A 19,251-nucleotide genomic window follows, 5' to 3' on the forward strand; every position below is an offset into this window, starting at 1 on the left:
ATTTTACCAGGGTTGGGAAGACTATGGCCTCTTTTTATTTCAGAAAGTCTCTTCTGTGTGTTGATGTTCTTTTTCTGCCCTGAGAAATTTTTAAAGAGGATTTTGACAACTTCTTCTAGAAAGTCTGTGTCTGTATCACAGATGTTAACTATGTTGCTTTCACTTGAGCCAAGCGGTGAGGTAAAATAAAATAAAAGTGAAGCCATGCAGAAGTCTTCCTTTTATGAAGCCTACATGCAAATTAACGTGACTTCACTCAAAACAACAGTTAATTTCTGATTTAGTTTATATTTAAACAAGCCTAATAAATAAATACATTACCAATGGGTAAGTCAAAAATACTAATATTTTCTATTTGCTGAATTGGCATTTCCAGAGGAAAGAAAGGAGAATATGTATATTTGCAGGAAGATGGAGAGAATTTAGTGAAAGATTCTCCTATTTTGAGAATTTTTTCCAAGGTTTAAAATGAACTAATACCAGGACCTCTACTATCTCAGAACAGTAAAAGGATTTTATAATCTTATCACTTTATTGCCACAAATTCACACAATTGCAGTTGGAGAGGTTGACCGTGGAAGTTGGCAACGCTGTGTTTTCACGTGCTTGCACATACATGGATATGTGATGCCTGCAAAGAGGATTCCAAGACAAATGGTTTACAAAACAAATTTTCCTTTAAAAGAAAAAAAAAAGGCTTATTTCCATGTCTTGGTTTTCTCTCTAAATTTAAAACAATTGCAAATACTTCTCCTTTTTATGGAAGAATGAATTTGTTTACAATTCTTCCCTGTTTCCAGAACAACATTATGAAATTATTTTATTATTGCATTGGTGAATCTTTGTGTATTCTGAATAGGGCACAGTGCCTTTGTCTGGTTCTTTTTGGGGTGTTTCTTAAAATGCTTGTAGTGAGGAGTACACATAGGTTGAAGTGATGTTTTCTGGCCATATCTTTTTGGATACTTTTTGTATGAAATCTCTCATAACTAGAAACATATAGAAAACCTAAGCTATGTTTACTCTATTATTAACTTAGCAGAAATCTAGGGATAAATGCACTTTTTTATTCTTTTAAAAGGAAATATTAATATCTTTTCACATTATTTTGAGAGGCTGTTGATAATGATGTTGCTAGCAGGCATGGCATCCACTAAAGCCCAAACAACATCTTTAGTGCAGTTGAATGTAGCATCTGAAATACCTTTTTCAGAAAAAAAAAAAAAGAGCAAACTCACATAATTTGACCATGACTTTTGCTTTTATTCCAATCACAGAATATCTTGTGTAAATTTTGAAAGAAAAATCTTAATTTCCTTGTTATTTTTTAAATCGAGTTTAAAACGGGAAACTAGTAATAATAATTAATAATATAATTTACATAACTGAAGCAACAAATCTTCATTTCTTCCTGTCCCATTTCTCACATGGGTTTGAATACTGTTCTTGTCTAAATATTCCTGCCCCTGAAGTACAAATCACTGCACATGACAAATAGTGACATGAAGTGTGGTTTAAAGGGGTGCTGTCAAAGTCATTCCTGCCTGTAAATGATTTTGCCTTAAGAGGTTGAAAATAACATGATTTTTATACAGGAGTGGGTAATTTCTAAATTTTAGTACCAGTAAAGCATCAACAGAGTGTTGTGCCAATTGGTTGGACAGTGTCAAATTTGAAAGGCGTGCTGTGCATTAGATCTGTGAAGTCCAGTGAGAAAGGACACCCTGGATTCTCCTTGCAGATGGACAAATGGAGAGGTTAATGCAAATGGTGCCAATATAGTCAAGCTCATTGTGAAGCATAAATTCAGAAGACCTGAAATGTCTGAATGTATTCATGTTACTGTAACAGTGTGCAATAGTTTTGTGTTTCTATTTTACCCCTTTCTCAGAGGGCCAGCATGCTTTTAAAAGTGCAGTGCTGTTAGTTGCTGTCCTTGGAATACCCTTAGAAGTAAGAGGCTAGTGGGGAGAAAGGAGCAGCACCTGGGGAATAGGAAGAGAAGGGACTACAAGGGAAGGCGGGTGTGTAGGATAAATGTCTATGGGTTCTGCCTGCTCACTCATGTAACCCTAATAGTCCTTGAATTCCAGTTTCGGTGGGGTTTTTTTGCATGGATAAATAAAATATGAATAATACAAAAAAATCAAAGTAGCATTAAATCTTATTAGGTTTATGGCTTTCGTAGTGTCAGTGTTCTAGAAGTAGTAGAATGATAGGCTTCCAAAAGGTTGCAGGTCCATTTTCGAGTGCAGTCACTGAGATCAGTACATCCATCTGTCTGAATGCAGAGTCCTGTTTTTTGAACCCACATTTTTTGACTGCTTGCATGTCGTGCAGACTCAAAAAATCACCTGCCCCTTGTTGAACTTACCATCTTGTGAAAAAGGAAGTTCATTTTTGGAGCAGTGTAAGGAAGAGCATGCTGCTCCAGGATATGCTTCCAGAGGAAATCTGGCATCACATTTCCCGCAGTCGGTGCATTCATTAAAGGACTGACCTAGCTTTGTTCTCCATTTCAGGCTCCTTTGTGTTTGCTGTGACTGTCACCGATGCAGATGCCGGATCCAATGCCGAGCTCCATTATTCCCTTGTTGGGAAAAACTCAGAGAAATTCCACATTGATTCAGCGAGGGGGGCAATCCTGGCTGCAAACCCACTGGAGGGAGAGTCCGAAGTCACCATTTCTGTTCACGTGAGGGATGGCGGCCGTTACCCCAAGACAGACTCTACCACTGTCACTGTGAGGTTCGTGAACAAAGCTGAATTCCCTCGTGTTCAGGCGGATCAGGAGACCTTCACATTCCCTGAAAACCAAGCAGTCGGTACAGTTGTCACCACTATCTCCGGATCTTCAGCCAGAGGAGGTTCCTTGTCTTACTACATCGCCAGTGGTAACCTGGGCAGCACTTTCCTGGTTGACCAGGTGACAGGACAGCTTTCTGTCAGGCGGGCTTTGGATTTTGAAGCCATACAGAAATACGTGATGTGGATTGAGGCCAGAGATATGGGCTTTCCTCCCTTTTCCTCATACAAAAAATTGGAAGTAACGGTGATAGACGTCAATGATAATGCGCCAGAGTTTGAGCAAGATCCCTTCATTGCAGAAATAGTGGAGAACCTGTCCCCACGGAAGATACTGACAGTGGCTGCTGTGGACAGGGACAGTGGTCTAAATGGACAGCTTAATTATGAAATAATTGAGGGCAATACTGAAAATAGCTTCAGTATCAATCGAGCCACTGGTGAGATCAGGAGTGTCAGACCCTTGGACAGGGAGAAGCTGTCTCAATACATACTAACCATAAAAGCTTCAGATAAAGGCACTCCGCTCCAGAGCACAACTGTAAAAGTTATCATTAATATTTTAGATGAAAATGACAATGCTCCAAGGTTTTCCCAGATATTCACTGCTTCTGTCCCTGAAAATGCACCTCTGGGTTTTACAGTAACCCGGGTCACAACATCAGATGAAGACATTGGGGTGAATGCCATCAGTAGGTACTCCATAAGGGATACGAGTCTCCCATTTACCATAAATCCCAGCACTGGGGACATCACCATCAGCAGACCACTGAACAGGGAGGACACTGACCGCTACAGGATCAGGGTCTCTGCACATGACTCTGGGTGGACTGTGAGCACGGATGTCACCATATTTGTCATGGATGTCAATGACAATGCCCCACGATTTACAAAGCCATCCTATTACCTGGAGTGCCCTGAGCTTCCTGGGATTGGGTTAAAGGTCACCCAAGTTTCAGCCACCGATCCAGATGAAGGGTCAAATGGCCAAGTGTTCTACTTCATAAAATCCCAGTCTGAGTTTTTCCGCATTAATGCAACCACGGGGGAAATTTTCAACAAGCAGTACTTAAGGTACCAAAACTCCAGCCGTTCAAGCAACGTCAACATCAATAGGCACAGCTTCATCGTTACATCTTCAGATCGAGGCAGTCCCCCATTAATGAGTGAGACAACTGTCACCATTAACGTAGTGGACAGCAATGACAACGCACCGCTGTTCCTTGCTCAGAAATATTTCACTCCTGTTACTAAGAATGTGAGGGTTGGCACAAACTTAATCAAAGTTACTGCCGTGGATGACAAGGACTTTGGCTTGAATTCTGAGGTGGAGTACTTTATCTCTGAGGAGGGCAAAACTAATAAATTCAGGCTGGACAGGAGTACAGGATGGATTTCTGTGTCATCTTCACTAATGGCTGATTTGAACAAAAACTTCCTGTTTAAAGTGAAAGCCAAGGACAAAGGTAATCCTCCACTCTCATCCGAGGTATCTGTTGAAATAGTAGTAACAGAAGAAAATTACCATACACCTGAGTTTTCCCAGAGCCGTATGAGTGTTACTGTCCCAGAGAGTCACTCTGTTGGAACGGTGATCAGGACAGTTTCAGCACGAGACAGAGATGCTGCTATGAATGGATTAGTTAGATATAATATTTCCTCTGGAAATGAAGCTGGACTCTTTGCTATCAATACAACTACCGGTACACTGACACTAGCAAAACCACTTGATTTTGAGTTATGCCAAAAGCATGAGCTGGTTGTTAATGCCATGGATGGAGGATGGGTGTCCAGAACAGGCTACTGCAGTGTCACTGTTAATGTTATTGATGTGAATGATAATTCTCCAGCATTCAGCCCTGAGGACTACTTTCCCAACGTGTTAGAAAATGCCCCCAGTGGGACAACTGTTATTTGTTTAAATGCCACTGATGCTGACTCTGGACCTAATGCTGTGATTGCATATGCCATTCAGTCCTCAGACAGTGACCTCTTCGTCATTGACCCCAATACGGGAACAATCACCACCCAGGGATTTTTAGATTATGAAACAAAGCAAACTTACCATTTAACAGTAAAGGCTTTCAATGTTCCAGATGAAGAGAGGTGCAGCTTTGCTAGTGTCAACATCCAGTTAGAAGGGACAAATGAATATGTGCCCCGTTTTGTGTCCAAGCTTTATTATTTCGAGGTTTCAGAGGCAGCCTCCAAAGGTACTGTCGTAGGTGAAGTTTTTGCAAGTGATCGTGATATGGGAACTGATGGAGAAGTCCACTACCTTATCTTTGGCAACAGCAGAAAGAAGGGCTTCCAGATAGATAAGAAGAGTGGCCAGATATATGTTTCAGGACCTCTTGACAGAGAAAAAGAAGAACGAATCTCTTTGAAAGTCCTTGCAAAAAATTTGGGGAGCATTCGTGGTGCAGACATAGATGAAGTAACCGTTAATATCACTATACTGGATGCCAACGATCCTCCTGTTTTTACCTTAGGAACCTACAATATACAAATCAGCGAGGGTGTTCCTCCAGGCACCCATGTCACGTTTGTTAGTGCCTTTGATTCAGATTCTGTCCCTAGCTGGAGCAGGTTTTCCTATTTCATTGGCTCTGGCAATGACAACAGCGCCTTTTCCATCAACCCACAGACAGGACAGGTGACAGTCACCGCAGAGCTGGATCGAGAAACGCTGCCTGTCTACAACCTGTCTGTGCTGGCCATTGATTCGGGAACACCGTCTGCTACAGGAAGTGCCTCATTGTTGGTAACTTTGGAAGATATCAACGACAACGGCCCTACCTTGTCCACCAGCCAAGGAGAAGTCATGGAGAATAACCGTGCAGGAACTCTTGTGATGACGCTTCAGTCATCAGACCCTGATCTTCCTCCCAACCAAGGTCCTTTTACGTATTACTTGCTCAGCACTGGTCCTGCAACCAGCTACTTCAGCCTCAGCACTGCTGGCGTTCTGACAACGACAAGGGAGATTGACAGGGAGCAAATCAGCGATTTCTACCTGTCAGTGATTACGAGAGACTCTGGTGTCCCTCAGATGTCTTCCACGGGAACTGTGCATATCAAGGTAATAGACCAAAACGACAACCCATCTCAGCCCAGAACGGTAGAAATCTTTGTTCACTATTACGGCAACCTCTTCCCAGGTGGAATTTTGGGCAACGTAAAGCCACAGGATCCAGATGTGCTAGACAGCTTCCAGTGCTCCCTCACCTCAGGAGTCACCAGCCTCTTCAGCATTCCTGGAGGTACCTGTGAGCTGCACTCACAGGCGAGGTCCACAGATGGCACATTTGACCTGGCTGTCCTCAGCAATGATGGGTTACATGGTGCTGTCACCAGCAGCGTCCGGATCTTCTTCACGGGTTTCAGCAACACCACCATTGAGAACAGCATCCTCCTTCGCCTGAGTGCCCACAGCATGCGGGACTTCCTGACAAACCACTACCTCCACTTCCTGCGCATTGCCAGCTCCCAGCTGACGGGGCTGGGCACTGCCATCCAGCTCTATGGGCTCTACGAGGAGAGCAACCACACCTTCCTGATGGCAGCCATCAAGCGCGGCAACAACCAGTACGTGAATCCCAGCGGCGTGGCCACTTTCTTTGAGAGCATCAAGGATGTCCTCTTCCGCCAGAGCGGGGTGCGGGTTGAGGCTGTGGACCACGACTGGTGCCTGCAGAGCCCCTGCCAGAATGGAGGGAGCTGCCTGAGGAGGCTGGCAGTGGGCCCAGCTCTGAAGACCCACGAGAGCATCCCCGTCATCATTGTGGCCAACGAGCCCCTCCGGCCCTTTGTGTGCCGGTGCATGCCGGGGTACGATGGGAGTCTGTGTGAGACCGACATCAATGAGTGCCTCCCTTCCCCCTGCCACAACGATGGGACTTGCCACAACTTGGTGGGAGGCTTCTCATGCAGCTGCCCAGAGGGGTTCACTGGCATGGCTTGTGAGAGGGATGTTAACGAGTGCCTTTCCAACCCGTGCAAAAATGGTGCCGCCTGCCAGAACTTCCCAGGAAACTTCAACTGCGTTTGTAAAACTGGATATACAGGTACACTTTTACTTCTCTATACCTTACAAGCCCGAAGGGATGGAAAGAGGGTGGAAATGCACCTTTTTAGCACAAGTTTTTCTGAATATGAGCATCCCCAGTAGATGAAGAGGTCATGCAAAATGACATATTAATAGCTATGAAAACTCAGAAGACCAGGTGCTCACAGTATTATTTTATTTTAGCTCTGTCCTCAGGCAAATCATGCTTACCTGATATGCATTGGAACAGAAAGGATTTTACAAGAGCTATTTAAATTTATTAAATGTGTAGAAACCATTTCCAGTGCTTAAGTATGATTTTTCTGTTCATGTTACTGTTATGCATATTGTTAGAATTTCAAGTCTGCTAGAAGTGTTGTAAGCAAGAAAACAGCCTCTTCCCGAAATTGCTTACAGTCATACATGACAGAAAACAGATGAAGAATATAGGAAAAACCAGAATTCAGGCAAAATGATCAACCCGTATGTTCCGTCAATGTCCCTTTGTCATTTTTTTTTTCGCTAAGCACAGAAATATCTGTGGCATTTCTACCTCTTCCAAGTACTTTTTCTCTAATATTTAATAAACTCAAACACAGCAGCATTGTAAAAACAGGCTGGTCTTTGCTTCTGCCATGAGTGTGATATTTAAGGAAGGTCTGAACAATCTTAACCAGTGTTATGGCCACTTTTTGTAGAAGTCAGAAAAAAAAATCTAACCAGAGATTACTTACGCTTTTTCAAAAGAATATTTCCGTATTGCAGATGCCCCAGGGCAACACAGCTGGGTTCATTATGGTGTGGGTGTTGGGGCTTGCCACCAATGCCACCAAAACTCACCTGTAGCCCATGGAGTGATCAGAGTATCCATTGTCCCTTTGGGTTTTTTTTCCTTAAACCAGATCAGTACAGGATATAATGCGGAGAAGAAAGTTAATCGATTTCAAAATAAATGTTTAAATACTGAATTTAAATCACAGCTACAGCAGTGGGTACATAGTGCAATATCAAGGACATTGATGATCTTTCGCATGAACCTCACAAATTGTACTCCTGAGCCTCAGGTCAGGAGCAATTGCTGTTAATTAACAAGCAGTTCTGATTAAGTTACCAATCCAGAATTTTATTTCATGTTGTATTAGTGCATCAAATTACTTTGCCAGGAGCTTGGCAAAAAAATTCTAAGGGCACCTATACCCTCTAACTCTGTAGGTCATTAGCACTGGAGATTACATGGGCATATGTTTGCTGTTGCAATGAAGCCAAATACTTCATTATCTCCAGCAGCATACTACAGTATATGCCTCTAGACTATAATTTAAAACATTAATGAAACATCCAGCTGATTTCTTTTGGTATTAAAGCTCATATCTTAATGTTCAACCCTTATATCAGCAAAAAATCAAGATCTACGAGTGACAAGCTCAAAAAAAAGATTAATATTTTTACCAAGATAATGTGATGAGAGACTTAGAGTTTGAAGTGCTGGATTTCTTTCACGCCATGAATTAAATGTGGCATCTGATAGGAGCTTTCTTAAACTCCTTGTCAACACAGATAACCTTAAAATAGACTGCCACCGGGGCAGACATTTCTATTTGGGAGTCAGATCTTTTTTAATCGGTTGGATATTACAGAATCAAGATTTATTAAAGTGTCCTGAGACTAATTGATCAAGACAGAAAAGAAATGGCACCAGTGTAATTAAAAACCAAAATATCTTTGTAGTTTAGTATCAACTGAGCTTATTAGAAAAGATCACAATTAGCATGCAGTATGTTTAGACATTTATGTTCTGCAAAAGCATATTTGAAATTCTGCAAATTTAATATTCAATAGCTTCTGCAAACAAATGTCAGAATACACATTGTTTGAGAATGCTTGACATAGAGGCTATTATGTCATTATTATCCTGCCAACAGAATTAGAACACGGCTGCTTGGGGTCTTAATCCTAATTCATATATGATTAAAGATAACCACAGTGAATGTAAAAATAAAGCCTGAAACTGTTTCTTCATTATTATAAACCTTGAGTGCCTCAACAACAACAAATTAAAAAAAAAAAAGAGATTTCTAATTCACTTCACCATATACATAGCTTTGCTGCTTCTCTTGGAATGAAAACACGGTCACATAACTGAATTTTCATGGTCGGTAAAAAAAAATAATATTTACATGGTACTATATACAAGTAGAAATTAGTATTTTCTGAGACAGACTTTCTGTTCACTGTAAATTAGAGTACATGAGGTGTAGACCTTTATAATGGCGTACCTGAAAACTGAGAGTCAAGGAAAACCTTGATTTATTATGTTTTGTCAGCTGCATTTGACTTCATCATACTGCAAAGGTAATGTCATTCTTTTCACTGGATAGGATTATAAAGACTAATTACCTCAGAGCAACATCATTAGGATTTAAGCAATCTGTTATAATTACATCTCTTAATGATGATCAGGTTTTGTTTTTAAAATAATCACTTTCTGGAGGGAATATGCTTTGTGATTTACAGTAGTTGTCTGCCCTTCCTTTGAACCCTTCATTTCCTGTTTTCCAAGATTCATTAAGATGAAGGAATGTAGGTTTGTGAAGTTGTTTCAAATGCAAGATTAGAATATTAGAACAACCACTTTAAAAGATGGACAAAGAAAACCACAAAAACTAAAATTCTCAAATCAGCTGAAATTTAACCCAAGAGCATTCAGCTGGTATCTGTTCCTGGTGCATTTTTAAATTAAAAAAAAAAAAAAAACTGAGGAAATTAGATTTTTTTAAATTAAAAAAAAAATCTGAGGAAATTAGATTTTTGCATAAGCCCTGCATATGATATCATCAGCTGGAGGTGATGAATGATAAAGGTTGAATGCTGTCTGTTATCAATTATCCAGCATTCTCCTAATTTTCAAGGTCTTCAGAAAAAGATCTTTTTGACACAGAAGTGAATATCCTGAATCTTTCAGCATTTCAACTGAGAAGCAATCTATAAACTCAACTAACTGCAATTTTCATCTGAACTGGAGGGCTATGGAGTGGCCCTGGTTTGGGATCTCCCTGGTTCCCAAAACATGGACTGAGATGTTTCCTTCACCTTGCTTGATTGGATACACTGAAACACTAATCAAGCATATATGATTAGCCTAATTCTTTATGCTGTCCAAATAAAACCAGAGTATTCATCTTCTCCTGCATCAAAACAGTAGGAATAAATGCAAACAGGGCCTGTAGCAATAGGACAAGGGTTAATGGTTTTAAACTAAAAGAGGGCAGATATAGACTATATAAAAGAAGGAATTTTATTACAATGGGGATAGTGAGACACTGGCACAGGTTGCCCAGAGAAGCTGTAGATGCCCCATCCCTGGAAGTGTTCGAGGCCAGGTTGGATGGAGCTCTGAGCAACCTGGTCTGGTGGAAGATGTCCCTGCCCGTGGCAGGAGGCAGGAACTGGATGATCTTTAAGGTCCCTTCCAACCCAAACCATTCTATGGTTCTATAATTCTGTTATTCTAAACTCACTTTTATTGGTTTCATGAATTCTTTAAACAATAGTTAAACATGATGAAGATGCTCTTATTCACTGGTTAAAATATGTGCAACTAAAACAAACATCCATATTCTCTTGCTGACTCAGCAAATGTGTCAGCTTTAATGTTAGCTGAGAAAAAGAAGAGTACTTAGGTAGACTGAACTGCAAAAATCTGAGTAAGCCTTATGAGCTACACTTGATTTTTGTGAAAATTAAGCAACATCACTGAGTATTTTAAGCATGTCTTCCTAACTCCTGCAGTGTGTTCTCCTCAGTAAGTCAAAGAGCTGTACTGTGGACCATAATTTTAAAACAAAGAGAACAGCAAAATCTAACATAAAAAGTTAGCTCATCCTTCAGTAATGCCCATTAGAGAATAAAATATAAATAAATACCCCCAAAGCATAATTAGATTCAGACACTGGAAAAGTTTCCTGGATTTATGGTGAATCTACAAGTTACGTATTAACCACAGGAATCCTCCAGTGCTCCATTTCCATCCCACTTGCAGTCACACATGGAGAGCTGCTGCTCACACGGAAGAACTGCTTGCAAACTGTAGGTTAAGCAGAAAAGTAGAGGAAGGGTAAAAAAAGAAGTTTTCTTTATTAGGTGGCTCAAGTTGTGAAATTCTGAAAAAGGTAGCAGAGTGCATATAGCACAGTCCTGATTTTCTACAGTTTCAGGGACCAGCAATGCTTAAGGACTGCATATTGTGCATTCCTGTCATGTAAGATGTAAAATTATAAGACATATGTGACATATAAGGATGGGCACCCTGTATACAAGCTCATCTTGTACTTTTAACTTAAACATATATATATATATATAATGTAAGAAATAAAATAATTCATTATCAATGCGATAAGAATGTTAAGGCAGTCTTAGCCCTTGCTTTTTATATATATATCCTGGCTGAGAGGCAGTTCAAGGACAGGTCTGAAAGAGTTTAGCTGGTTTTGCCAGTTTTTGCAGTTAAACAGGAGGGACAAACATGATGATATTTTGAAGTTTTTGCTGAGCACAGGCACTGCTGGCAGAAGGGAGATGGGTACCAAGAGTGAGATGTAGTGGAAGAGCTGCTAAACTGATCAAAGCCAAGCAATGAAAACCTTAGAAATGAAGATCAATAATTTTGTAGTTAATGTTTCCATACAAAGAAGATTTTATTTTTATAGAAGATATTATTTTTATAAAGAATCCCTGTGTCCGTATTCGGCATCTGTTAAAATCTTCACTTTTTCTCTTGTTTCCCTTCCTTGCTGAAATGAATTATGTGATTTCATTTTATTCTCTGGGGAATAATATTTACCACATGCGACAATGTCTGCTTAGGAAAGGACTGTGTCCAGGAGAGCTTGTTTTAGCTCCAGAGGACTGTTGCCCCTCCAAGTCAGGAAGGAGATTTTAATTGATGGGGGAAAATAAGGAAAATCATGTAATGTACAATAGCAGCCTGTATTCAGCATGCCCTGTAGAGTGTCCAGCGAGGGCTCTCTGTATCTCCTTTGCACTAATGAGTACCTTGCACTCAACAGGGAGAAAAAAAGATACATTTTTACAATTTTTTAGTTCAGCATTGCCTTTAATTTCGTGACACCAGTTGATAAAAAAAAAAAAATGAATTCAGTTAGAAAAACAATACACCTATATGATATAATTACAATGAGACACTTGAAAAGTTAAGTAAATATCTCCAGCCCACATATTATGCCTGTGCCAGGGCTGGGGGCAGCCCAGCATCCTGTCTGTGTTTCCGCTCTCCATCCCACAGCCAGTCTTCGGCACCTTCTCTCCTGGCCATATGTTCAGGATTGGTTCATAACCTTGTGACCTACATACCAGCCTGACTTCCCTATTGCCCTGAATACTCTGACCTGGAAATTGCTTTTATTCCCTAATCACAGGGAAAACGTGTGACTCCACTGTCAACTACTGTGAGTGCAACCCCTGTTTCAATGGTGGGTCCTGCCAAAGTGGGTTGGAGGGGTATTACTGCCACTGCCCATTTGGTGAGTACCTTCCTCCTTCTCTCCTCTCCATCTTCCCTTGCCCTATTCATATTTCTCAAATTGCTATTTATTTTTACCCGCATAAATGATTTCTGGTTTGGAAATGATTCAAGGTTTGGAAAAACTGCATGTATAGGTTTGATTAACTCACTCGTCTTTAAAAGGAAATTAGAAAGTAATGTGATCGCTACAAGTATTTATTTGGTCATTGCTAGTAATGGCTTCTTTCCCTCTGACACAAAAACATAACAAGATCCAGCCAAACTACTCAGTGCCTAAAAATAAGAAAGGATAGATAGATAGATAGATAGATAGATAGATAGATAGATAGATAGATAGATAGATAGATTAGATAGATAGATTAGATAGATAGATAGAGACAGATAACTGACCAAAAGCAGAATGGGTGCTTCAAATCTTTAAATCAAGACCAGTGACTTCCTAAAGGAGGAACTTAGCTCAGCCACAGTTTGATCGGGGCTAAAGGACCTGCCCACCAAGGATATCCCAAAGTTCAGTCTGAAGGAGGAGGTATGATGATAACAAAGGTCTCCTGATGAACAACAGACATTTTTAGGAGAGCTGAAGAGTAAGACCGCTGTATATAATGTCAGTATTTTCCATCGGAGAAGCATGTAGTAGTGCCAAAATAGTTTAATAATTTTTAGAATTTAATTATCCCAGATTTGGTTTGTGGAATGAACCCAACTAAAACATAAGGCAACACAGATATTTTAAGGTATCGTGATACAACTGCAGCAAGATTGATTCTGAATGCAGATTAATCCAGAATTTTCATTGCTCATATGGAAAAGTATGAAAGTAAATGCAACAGATTAATAAAAAAAACAGAGAAACCTGAGAAATCTTTTACAGCCTTTTAAGGTTGTTGAAAACCCTCTCAAAAACATATCGTTCTCAATATGCATTTGTAGCTAATGCTGGATAGGTTTTTCTATTAACATGTGGAATAACTTCTTTATTCTCTTTTATTTCCTTTATTTTACACTTCCTCAGAGCTTATTAATTTCCTGAGTTCATTGTAAATGTAGCTAATATTCATAAATTAAATCAGGATTTTTTTCTTATTGTTGCTGCAGTAAAAAAAAAATCAAGGGAAATTATGTGACAGAGATCTGAAAAGAAAGATGTAGAATGCACCAAAAGCTTTACATCAATAAAAACATGAGAAAGCATAATGTTTAAATCACACATATGCTTTTATCGGAAGTCTAAAAAATGAACCATCCAGTGAGAAACAGTTCAGATGACAGCTAGAGAAAGAAAAATAAACTCAATTTTCAAATTCATTTCCATAACTGGATTAATAAATGCCTGATTGTAATTAACATGTCTGACATAGCTGTCAAACTGGCTTGTTTTGTTGTTTTCTAAAGAAACCAGAGAGCTCAGTGAAATGTACTTTGCTTTTCAGTAGATGTATCTGTCCTTTGTAACTTGATTTTTAAGTTTAATATATGTACCTCAACACCCACCTCTGGATAACTATTCTTCTGTTCAAAGTGTATGTTTTTAACCATACATTGGAGTTCCTTAAAGTGCTTGTGTATCACAGCCATGTTGAGAGCAATCTGTACTTTGTTCCTGGGAGAATGCTTAGTGGTGGAAAAAACTCTCTGATTCCAGATTTTGCTTTTTATTTTACAGGTGTTTTTGGGAATCATTGTGAACTGAACAGCTATGGATTTGAAGAGTTGTCGTACATGGAGTTTCCCAGTATGGATCCAAACAATAATTACATCTATATAAAGTTTGCCACTATAAAAAGTAATGCCTTGTTGTTGTATAACTACGATAACCAAACTGGAGAGAGGGCAGAATTTCTGGCCCTGGAAATAGTAGAAGAAAGGCTGAGATTTTCCTACAACCTTGGCAGTGGCACATACAAGCTTACCACAGCTAAGAGGGTGTCTGATGGACAATTCCACACGGTCATTGCCAGGAGGGCTGGAATGGTAAGAAATGCTAAAATGAGGATTTAAGACAAGTTCAACCAAATCACTTTGGCTTCTCTGTGCACTCAAGGAACATAAAATCAATAACGTTGTGTCTGCTAGCAGAACCTCCAGCTTTGGGATAAACTTCCCTCCTTTCTGTCTTACTCTAGCTGACTCAAAGCCCTATGGTGTTTGTTTAGTATGATGAAGATAAAGTATAATTAAAAAAACATGTGCAGTGCCCTTACCTCTCAATGTGAAAAATGAGAACTAGGAATAATTAATGAAATAGATGACTACGCATGAGGCTAATTAACTGGTGCAGATTACAGGGATGATTATCAGGGAAAACTAATTAACCATAGTAACTACAGAAAGCCTCAAAATAATTTTTCTCCACATTTGGAAAATAGAAGCGGACAAACTTAAAATTCCAGGCTTCCCTGACCTCCTTGAGCTAATTCAGAGATTTTAGCAATCTCATCAGACTGAAAGCCTGGTTTTCCTCTGTAGCATATGTGTACAAAGTTAAAAGGTGCTATGTTATGAGAATTTTTTGGGGGGAAGGAGGGAAGTTACTTTTCTTTTTGTCCCCCAGAAAGCATCTGAGGGGAGGAAACTTTGCCAAAAACTGGACTTGGACAACTGATTACCATATGCCTAGTACTCTGACCCCTCTCCTGCCTTCGTTTTTTCTCCAGTAAATGTTTTCTATTCCTCTTCTCTGATTTTTTTAATATTTCCAAAGCAGAACATAAACCAAATGCTCTTTGAATTCAAGCCAAGCTTTTTGACTTCACAGTGTTTGAGTTAGAAATGAAACCAAATCTATTTGCCATCCATAATCACTAACTATTGCCCAACAGTTCCCTTCTCAGACAGAAATGGAATCCCATATTCTTCCCATGTTTGAATTTAAAGTCATATAAGAGTAATATATGACTGGGGCTCCACTTTTTGTTTTATATATTTCAAACTAGAAGTGATCTAGGGATTAAAAAACAGTAAACTGTTCTAGCCAGCATGGCTCCCCCTGAGTCCTTGTAGTGACTTCCCATCAGGAACTGCTGCAGAAGAAGGTGCTGTTGCCAAAGAACTTCAGGTCCAGGGTGAGATGTCCATTGGTACAAATGTCCCAAGAACAGCAGAGGGATGTATTTCCTTGTGGTCTGGGTTTCTTTGTAGGACCAGGGTTGTCTCATGACCTTCCTACATGACGATTTTTTTGTTCTCTCATAAAAGAATCTTGAGCCTGAAACTGCATTTCAGTTCATAGTGCAAGACCCGAAATCGCCATTTATTGTGGGTGTTGGTCTCTTCTCCCAAGTAACAAGCAATAAGACAAGAGGAAATGGCCTCAAGTTGCAGCAGGGGAGGTTTAGATTGGTTATTGGGAAAAAGTTCTTCCCCAAAAGGGTTGTCAGGCATTGGAACAGTCTGTCCAGGGAAGTGGTTGAGTCACCATCCCTGGAGGTATTCAAAAGACGTGTAGATGTGGCATTTAGGGATGTGGTTTAGTGGTGGACTTGACAGTGCTGGGTTAACAGTTGGACTCTTAAAGGTCTTTTCCAACATAAAGGATTCTGTGGAATCCAGTCTTCAGCTGGATTTGCGAATCCAATTTTTTTATGTTTGTAGGAGTTATATATCCAAACAAGATGAAAGATAATTGTGATGTTGAGCAATGACTTTGGTTTAATGTGCCTTGGTATCAGATACTTAATTTGTATCACAGGTTCCAAGTGGTAAAGCCCAAAGGTGCACCTTAATCTTGAAAAGCACCAGGTTCCCATTTTAGTAACTAAAGTAGCCTGATATTTCTATAAATAGGATTTAAGTGCCTAAGTATAGGAGCACACAGGAAAAGTTGCAGCAAATAAATAAAGTACACTTAAGAAAAAAATAGAGCAGGAAAATGTTTTACTTGTCAATATGCCAGAGGACTATAGAAGAAGAGATAACATAAACAGGTCTATTTACAGAAAATTTCAGCTATGAATCCTTCAGGCTGAAAGAAAACATTTAAGACAATCCGTACCTTTGTCTGGTTGTTTTTTTTTTTAATGTTTAAACCTTTTCAGTAATGTCAGCTGTTTACAAACACGGTATGTGAAAAGAATCACCTTTGTCTTAGATATTTCTGCTGCAGGAAAAATGTCTCCCAGGTGTCCAAAACTGTATAAAATAGCCCCCCCTTCAGGATTCCAAATCTGTCATTTCCTACAGCACAGTGGGATTTTATCGGAAACTGGTAAAATCATTAAGTTGTCAGTCCTGAGCTATTGCAGAGTGACGGGATAGAAAGTTTCATAATGCAGCAAGGTAACTGTAGAGTAATGCTTAAGTAACAAGCAGGAACATTTGACTAACATTAGAAAATAAATTGTATGAACTCTGGTCCAAGGAAAATATATTCTCAAATATCCTGCCCTTCAGCTGGGGTTGGAGCTTGGCTTGCACAGCGCATAGCGATGTAAGTTAGGGAGATTACGCTGATTGAGCTAAGAACAAAAAACTCATTTCAGTTTTTGTTGTTGATGTTCTGAAGGAAAATATGTATGCATGTGATGGCATACAGAGCAGCCAGCTTATTATTCTTTCCGTGAATTGTTTCATTTATACAGGGCTATAATCTGCTTTGGAATTGCAGACTGACGTTTCTTGGGAGAAGCAGTTTGCTCGTTATGTATGGAGAGAAATTCAAGATAAACTTTCATTAAAAATAGCAAATTGAACAATTTAGGCGTCCTGTAGGGCATGATTTAGGGCTAAGAGCTATGAATTTAGTTGGTCAATACAGTGTGTCAGCCTGCAGTGTGTTTTTGGAAATAGCATGGACAATCTGTGGGGATTTCAACAGGCTGTTGTTAATGAACTTCGTTGCAGGCAGTAGAAAAAACCTCTGCAGAGTAATGACATACTGATAGCTATTGGTGCTTGCTCAGCTCCTATAGAGTAATCTAAAGCAAAATACAAACCCGGGCATTTTTAAAGGTGGCGTTTGATTTAAATTTGCTGTAAAACGGTACCACACATCTAGTTGAAACATGAGGAGCTGATAAGTACAATTTGGAGATTATGTTTATTTTTCTACAAATTTGTTTTAAGGAATAACTAACCTTCAGGGTTGGTTTTTGTTCTTTTTTCAGAGCATCTGTTATTAATAAATCACTGTGGAGACAATTCTTTGCTAAATAAGGAGTAAAACAAAAACTTCTTTTTAAATCAGCAGGAGTTATTTCATGATTTTAGTGACAGCTTTAGTTAGACTTATAGAGATTACAAATAGATGTGCCATGAATAGTTTTATTGTAAATGATTTAGATAGGTAATCATAGAATCATAGAATCATAGAATGGTTTGGCTTGGGAGAAACCTTAAAGATCATCTCGTTCCAACCCCTACCATGGGAAGGGACACCTTTCACTAGGAACAGATTGAGGCAACTTCATTGTTTGGGACTTGATGGCTTGGAGATGATAATAATAATAGTAATATAGAGTAAGACTGCTCTAAACACTGATGATGCCTGGTACTTCTCTAAACATCAACTTGGTCCCACTGTGGGTGTCCAAATGCTTCTCCATTATCAAAGTGGAGATCCCTCGTCCCTCATGACCTGTCAGCCTAAGGGTTACCTTACCCCGGTCCACTTGGTTAGTTTTTGAGTTCTATTGAGTGGTAGGTTATTATTTTTAACGAGTAACCTCAGTGTTTATACTCCCAGCTTTTGGAACATGCTTCTTATCAAGTTCAAGCAATATGTTTAATGTCACGGTCAGGCCCCTGAAGGAACGCCCTTTGTGTTTGGAGGGAGCAGCTTTCTGTTCAGATTATCTGAACCATATCAAGAGTAGGATATGGTTCGAGCCAAAATAACTGCAGTTTCAAGGAGTAAAGCAAACAAATTCCAAATAAACTCTACCCAAATCTGAAAACTTGGTTTTTGGTTGACTGTCTGTATGAAGCAGACATTGGCACCCTCTCTGTTAGTAATCCACACCTTGGTGTTTGCTGTGCTGGTACAAGTGCTCCATTCTAGCCAAGTCCCTGATATAACATCTTTAAGCATAAATATTTATTGTGGTTGGGGACTACAACCGTATAATATTCAGCATATCTGTGTGTGTGCCTTTTGCAGGCAGCATCCCTGACTGTGGATTCCTGCTCTGAGGATCAGGAGCCAGGCTACTGCACTGTCAGCAATGTTGCTGTTTCAACTGACTGGTAAATAATTCTTCATTTTGTGGGGTTATTTTGGTTTTTAGATTTTTTTTTAATTAAAATTAAAAGTAAAATTAAAAAGAAATCTCCCTGTAAAGCCAGAGAAATTTGAAGTAACGATAAGGCTCCCAAGTGTCATTTTCTTCCATCTTTACAGAAGCAAATTAAATTTTCTCTATGTGCTGCTGCTTGCTGGTTCAGGCTACATTTCTGCATGGAGTTTGATCATAACAAAGGGTTTGCTCAGAAATCCTCATTCTCGACTCCATCTCTGTCCCCAGGCTGTGGTGGCACTCAAGAAATGTGTGGTCATAGGTAGTCTGCACTGTGGGGTAAAAGGGAGTAAGATCTATTGCCTAATGATTTGGGGTCATGTATTTATTTCTTTTTTTAAACTTCACCTCTCATTTCTTATAGAGTTGTAAGAAACAATATCACATGATTACTGCTGTCTTTAAAAAATTACTGGGAGTAGTTACTTTGTCATTGTTTTCAGTAATTTCCAGGTGTTGTCTTTTGCAGTTTTCAGTTTGCAAACACTGGTCAGTAAAAAAACAAACTTTTTTTCTGGTGTTTATTGTAACTAATTACATAGCCTTTCTGTTGCATCTTTGGTGATAACAATAACTTTTATCCCAATCACTTTGGCTAACTTCTTACAATAATCACAATCATA

At 39.5% G+C, this 19,251-nt stretch overlaps 1 protein-coding gene across 1 annotated transcript in view; it reads left to right on the plus strand.

Moving 5' to 3' along the window:
• Positions 1–19,251, plus strand: part of FAT4 (FAT atypical cadherin 4) — a 129,150-nt gene that overhangs the window by 96,415 nt on the left and 13,484 nt on the right. Inside the window, exons 9-12 of the mRNA XM_017829944.1 lie at positions 2,523–6,872; positions 12,289–12,393; positions 14,062–14,369; positions 18,493–18,578. Coding sequence (XP_017685433.1) covers positions 2,523–6,872; positions 12,289–12,393; positions 14,062–14,369; positions 18,493–18,578 — 4,849 coding nt within the window. The remainder of the gene's footprint in view (positions 1–2,522; positions 6,873–12,288; positions 12,394–14,061; positions 14,370–18,492; positions 18,579–19,251) is intronic.

This window comes from Lepidothrix coronata, unplaced genomic scaffold, assembly GCF_001604755.1.
Source record: "Lepidothrix coronata isolate B3197 unplaced genomic scaffold, Lepidothrix_coronata-1.0 Scaffold171, whole genome shotgun sequence".
Taxonomy (NCBI): domain Eukaryota; kingdom Metazoa; phylum Chordata; class Aves; order Passeriformes; family Pipridae; genus Lepidothrix; species Lepidothrix coronata.